We start from the raw sequence: 5,943 nt of genomic DNA on the forward strand, positions 1-5,943 counted from the left end.
TATAATACATTTTTTAATAGATGTAAATACAATCAAATTTAAATACACTTTACATTGGCAAAATTAAAAACCACATGCTTCCATCTCTGTAATGCTGTGGTTTGGGTTAACCAGGAAAGTAAGATGGGACAGTTATGAAAGATCTGCTAAAATCTGGTGATATAACATGCATTGTTTTGGTGCTTTGTGACAGAAGGTCCAGTTCACCAAATCTGCTTGGCAACAGGCTCCGGTCCTCACACGTGTAGAAGAAAAAGATTTTTTTTATTTTGAGTTTTCTGAATTCTGAACTGACATTTTGATTCTTTATTTCCACCTCATGATAGATTTGTGTTTTGCACCATTGTAACTATAGTAGAAGTGGTGGCCCTCACAAAGAAGTCACAGAGCGTGGGCCACACAAAGGCATAAGACATGTGTATGTGTGTGTGAGAGAGATTGTTTTATTAATATTGTGTTACATTCATGATTCATGCCAATAATGTAATTGCCTGGCAAAGACACTGGGGCTGAGGGAGACCATTTTTAATGACTAACAGTTTTTTTTTTTTTTATGAAATGCTATTTCCTGAGGCTTAAAGCAATATTTGTTGTGCTAAAGCAGACTGGCAACCTGTCCAGGGTGCCCCCCTCCCTTCCCCATTGACCCTATTCAGGATAAGCAGTATAAGTAATGGATGAATAAATGAATGGTGCTAAAGCTTAATTAAATATACTGAGAAGGGGAAACCAAGACAGACAATGGAGTTAACCCAAACTTAATTTAATGCAGAGGTAGAGGAAAGGATGAAGAAAAGGTGGATGACAGGTGAAGAGAGAAAGGAAATGGTATGGTGTTGAGATAGAGACAGGGAGGCTGTGTGGCCCAGAGCGAGGTATATCTATTGACTTAAAGGTGCTGTGTGGGTGTATGGATGTTCTGACAGATAGTGTTGCCTTGTTATTTAGTGTTTTCAGTGTTACATGGTTTGTGGTGGCATTTTTGCCAGACACTTCTGGAACAATACCTCTCCATCAGGAAGATAGAGACCCCCATTTTTAATCTATTTTATTGTAAATTAATTTTACATACCACATGTGTGCATGCTTGTGTCAAATAAGTTATATAACCAAAGAGGGAAAGAAGGCAGAAAGGGAGCTCCTGTGTTTGCCTATTGAAAAAGTGTCTGAAATCTCTCAGAGAGCAGGATCCATCCATCTAATTCACAGCGCACACACACATGCATGCATATAGCTGGACGGCTATATTTGTTGCTATGCCACCTGACTTGTGATGGATTCTTGAGTGAGTGTACCCATGGTATGAGATGGGAAAAGAAGGAAAGATTATGGGCTGAAAGAGACAGAGAAACAGGGAGGAGTAAAGCAGATAGAAAATGAAAGGAAGAGAAAGAGAGATGGGAAGAAAGGGAAGTGAGAAAAAGAACAAAGAGAAGAAAGGGAAGAAGAAAAAAGAAAAGAAAGGGAAAAGGAAGCAAAGAAGTCAAATCGGATAGCAAATAACAGATAGGAGAAGAAAAATGCCAGGCAAGTAACCTGGAGGTCTCTTCCTCTTCATTCTCTTCTCACTGTTTTGTTTCTACAGACCACTTGCTGTAATAATACATATTAATACATACAGTACAGTAATGTGGCATTTCACTGGAGAACTTGGCACATGGCCACAGCATGCTCTGTGCTCTCGTCTATTGTATGTGTTCAAGCATGCTGGGCATGCTAACATTAGCAGCTGCCAAAACAGACAGTATTCATCCTTTCATACATAGTTAGTGGTACTATAGATGGGAATTAAAAGACCAGAGTTGAGGAGGAATAGAACACTATTATTTCTTCTCTTCTTTTCAGCTTTTATCTTTTTTTTCCCTGATCAGCTTTTTGTCCTCTATTGACTCACCAGGTCTGGCCAAATGTGCAGTATCACTGGGTGAGGGCAGGCCGATGCCCCTAGTGGGGTGGGTGTGTGGGGGCATGACACAGAGCTGTGCAGCCTTCCTCTGTCAGAGGGGCGGCGCTATGGGGCGTCAAACCGCCATGCCTGCAGCCTCCACTAGGGTGGCGATTGAGAAAACCTAAACACCTTTGAAGAAAGAGAAAAGACAATGTCAGTGAGATAGACAGAGATAGAGAGTGAGAGATAGACAGAGAGAGAGAGATGATAGAGAGAGAGAGAGAAATACATGAAATAAATCAATTATCACCTAATTTGTTATTCCACAGGGCTACGCAAACTAATGTACATGTACACACATGCATACTTACACCAGTATATGCCAGTGGCAGCAGAACGCAGAATGCATAATACACATGTTTATGAGAAGACTTCCTTGCATACATTAAAAGGTAGGTAGGTAGGTAAGTAGGTACTTTATTGAACCCTCAGTGGGAACCTACCTAAAAGTGTATTCCCATGTCTGTGGATGTACCAGAGCTTTTTTGTGTGCTTTTCTGTGTGTGTGTATGTACACCTGCACAAGCATTACAACCAGCCCCCTGGTATTTCATAAGCATAAATATGTGTGTGTGTGTTTGGCAGTTTACACAATCAGTTTGTCTTTCCCACAGACAAACCCCCTACTGCTACTGTCTGGCACAGAGACTGACACAGGGAGAGACGAAGCAAGAATGAGACAGGTAGAGAGAAAGAGAGAGAGAGAAGGATAAAGGTATAAACTGGGAAATACAGAGACAGGTAAGAAGGGAATACATCAAGTTTGTGAAATTCTGAGGTTTTAGGGATTACTTTATCAGGCCGATTCCATACATTGGTCAGCTCCGAGGATATTGACATGGTTTGCCTTAGCAAATGTGTTATTAATCAACTTTCCTAATAAAGGAAATCTGCAGTTCTTTAGTGCTCAAACCTGCAGGACACCTCTACACCCCTGATCAACTCATTGACATTGAAATGTTTTAGAAACCTGTCCTGCAAATGAAGTAAGTCTTGTTAATATTGTGTACTGTAAATAATAAAATTATTTGTATAGTTATAATATTTTTTTCTGTTGTTTGCAGCGTTTTTTTCTGCAGTAATGGGTTGGTTAGTAAATGGTTGTTGCCTGTGATTGGTTGTAATCATTTGCTGTATCAGACAGACTATTGGAGACATAAAACCACTTTTCTCTGAAAAGAGATGCAAAATAATGTCAAATTCCAGTTACAGAAGTCTAATAAAACATATCCACATGCACTGAAAAAGATGATTCCTTATGTTGAAAGCAGGTTATATAAGTGAGAAGTACCATGCTTGATACATGCTGTTGACTTGCACCCCTTGGGCCAATCAGTATAATTTTGAAAAAGCTGGAGAGCTGCTGTGAGGCGCATCTTTTCCCAGAGTATCATCAAACCCTAATCAGCAATGTGCGAAATAACGCATTAATCAGATTAGGCTGTTGTTTGATGGTTAGCTGTTTGTGGGGAAAACCTAGAGACACGAGCAGGCTTTTCTCTGCACGTGTCATTTTTACATCTAGTGGAATGGAAATGAATGTGCATTTGTGCTTTTTTTTTTACTCATTTGTTGGTGCATGTGCACTAATTATATAAAGTGACATCTTAAAAAAGTTAAGAGGAAAACATGATAAATGGATGTAGACGAATATAGACAGTCTGCTGTTGCTTCCAAAAATAACACCCATCAATCTGCTCAGCATGTTTTAAGCAACTGCTTGTATATCAGTTAGTGGAAGGGAGAGGAGAGGGGAAGGAGAAGGAAGTGGGGGCGTGAAATAAGAGAGGGTGACAAAGAGGAAAGGAGGTGTAGAAACAGACAGCGGTGAAAGGAAATCAAAATATGGGCAAGGCAGTAAGTTCCAGGAGGGAAAAGGAGGTAAAAATAAGTGCAATGGGTAAACAGGGAGGGCATAAAAATTCTCCTCCATGGCCTCCCAACTGTTTTGGTGCGTGCTGAGTGTGTAATTGTATTATTGCTATTAGTACATCCCAGACACTGAGCCAAATACGAGACACTCGAATCTCTCCTCTCTGTCCTCTTGTTGCCAACATCTGTTCATTTGTGTTTCTTTATGACCTTCATTTTTTTTTATATCCAACATTTATTTCTCTCCCTTCCCATCTCTGCCTCTCTCCTTGTCAGTGGAACAGAGGCATGTACCAAGGGTAGTCGGCAAATGCTTTTCCCGCATGTGATTAAAGTCACATTAGCCAGGCTCTAGTGGGAAATCTAATTTGTTTTTTGTAAATGAGCGCATGAGCTTCGTTTGAAAAATTCAGAATCACAGATGAGAAATGATAGGAACGCAAGGAATTGGAGAAGATTCGCCTGTCTGCTTCAAAATTTAAGCTGTCCAGTCTGACTCCTACTTTCTTTGCTGTTGATGTTTTTCTTTTTCAGTTTACTGTTTACTGTATAATGTGAATTTATTTTAAGACTGTGGAGGTGATTTTTGTTTAAAACATGCAGTGACTATACCATAATTTAAACAGAAGTGAATTCAACAGACAGTTCCAGTCTGACTCCTACTTTCTTTGCATTCCCATACTATTTATCATTTTGCTCATTTTATAGTACATGCTGTACTATAAAACATATAACATAGCATTCATCACACACTGAGATGAATGCTTTTTTGTTGTAGCTGTTCATCAAATTAAATATTTCTGTGGCAGCTTCAAGCTGTGTGAAATCAATCTTTAATTCCTGTTTCAGTGTTGGGACTGTAAGTGTTGCCATGGTTCGCATGTTGGCCATTTGTCAAATGATTCATGTATTTGTGTATGTTTGCTTTGGAGAGGAAAACAGTTTGGCCAGAAAGGAGAGTTACTTAATGAGGAAAAAGGAAATCACTTGGTTGTTTTAAATGTGTGCATTGATACAAAATGATGAACACATCATACTGCATATGCAGTTTAGAGCCAAATGTTTCTTCTGATTCACATCTCATAGTTGATTGATGGTTTCTCCTTGTTTTCTAAAGCATTTTGGAAACAAATGTGAGTGGATGAAAAGGAGAAAGGCAGAAATAACATTTAAACTATGAAAAATGTAGCATTTTCGATGTAACTCTGCAAAATTTAGTCATGCGCACAATCATGCTGGAAGTGTCCCTTAAATGACGTACTGGAGATGTAGAAGAGGGTCACCTCTGCAGCCATATGTTGCTGTTTACCCGTCACTTCCCATCATGACAAATAGGTGACATCCTTGGACAGACCCATGTAGGCATATATGCACACACATGAAAATACTTATGTATCAAAGTAATCCTACATGGATTTATGTAACTTCCTCCCCTCCTCTGCTCCTCATGTCTTTCTTCTTTTCTTTTCCATCCTATTTTTTATTCTGTTTATTTCACTAACCACTTCCTGTCCACACCTAAGATGGATTTAGACTCTGCAGGGTGATGCAAAAGCTTCTTGCAGAACTCCATCATGCAGTTCCACAGAAATGTAACCACACACCCGGAGGTTGATATGGCAAGCAGCGACCACTGACTGTGGTGTATATGGCTTGTTAATTGCGTTAACTACAGACAAGTATTTTGTGATCCAGCTAGCGGAACCACCTCTTATTCAAGCTTTCCTGTCATTTCTCTGTATAGGAGTAAATAAAAATTATGAAGAGAATTACTTTCAATATATAATGAATGCACAACATCTGAATACTGTATAGCCATTTATTGTTGTGCTGATATGACAAGCAATAGGTTTATCAGTAAATCAGCACCTTTTCACATTGCAGCTTAAATCATGCTGCACTCCACACAGTAGAGTGTGTGTGTGTGTGTGTGTACACATGTGGGTTTGTCTTTATATACTTGTGCGAACCAACCCCTGACAGAACACCTTTCTTCTGTGGACATTTCTTCTTGTGTGGACCTTTTGGGTGGTCCACACAAGGAAAATGCTGTGATAGGCTCCTTTCATCCTAAAGAATGATCTAAGTTTCAGAAGATGTCCACATACAGAGAGTAAAGTCAG

The 5,943-nt window shown here is 39.5% G+C and overlaps 1 protein-coding gene across 1 annotated transcript in view; it reads right to left on the bottom strand.

The window, feature by feature from the left end:
• lrtm2a (leucine-rich repeats and transmembrane domains 2a) overlaps positions 1-5,943 on the bottom strand; it is a 36,049-nt gene that overhangs the window by 21,350 nt on the left and 8,756 nt on the right. The window contains exon 2 of the mRNA XM_020599588.1: positions 1,895-2,077. Within this exon, the coding sequence (XP_020455244.1) occupies positions 1,895-1,970 (76 nt within the window). The 5' untranslated portion in view covers positions 1,971-2,077. The remainder of the gene's footprint in view (positions 1-1,894; positions 2,078-5,943) is intronic.

This window comes from Monopterus albus, unplaced genomic scaffold (genome assembly GCF_001952655.1).
Source record: "Monopterus albus unplaced genomic scaffold, M_albus_1.0 scaffold41.1, whole genome shotgun sequence".
NCBI lineage: Eukaryota > Metazoa > Chordata > Actinopteri > Synbranchiformes > Synbranchidae > Monopterus > Monopterus albus.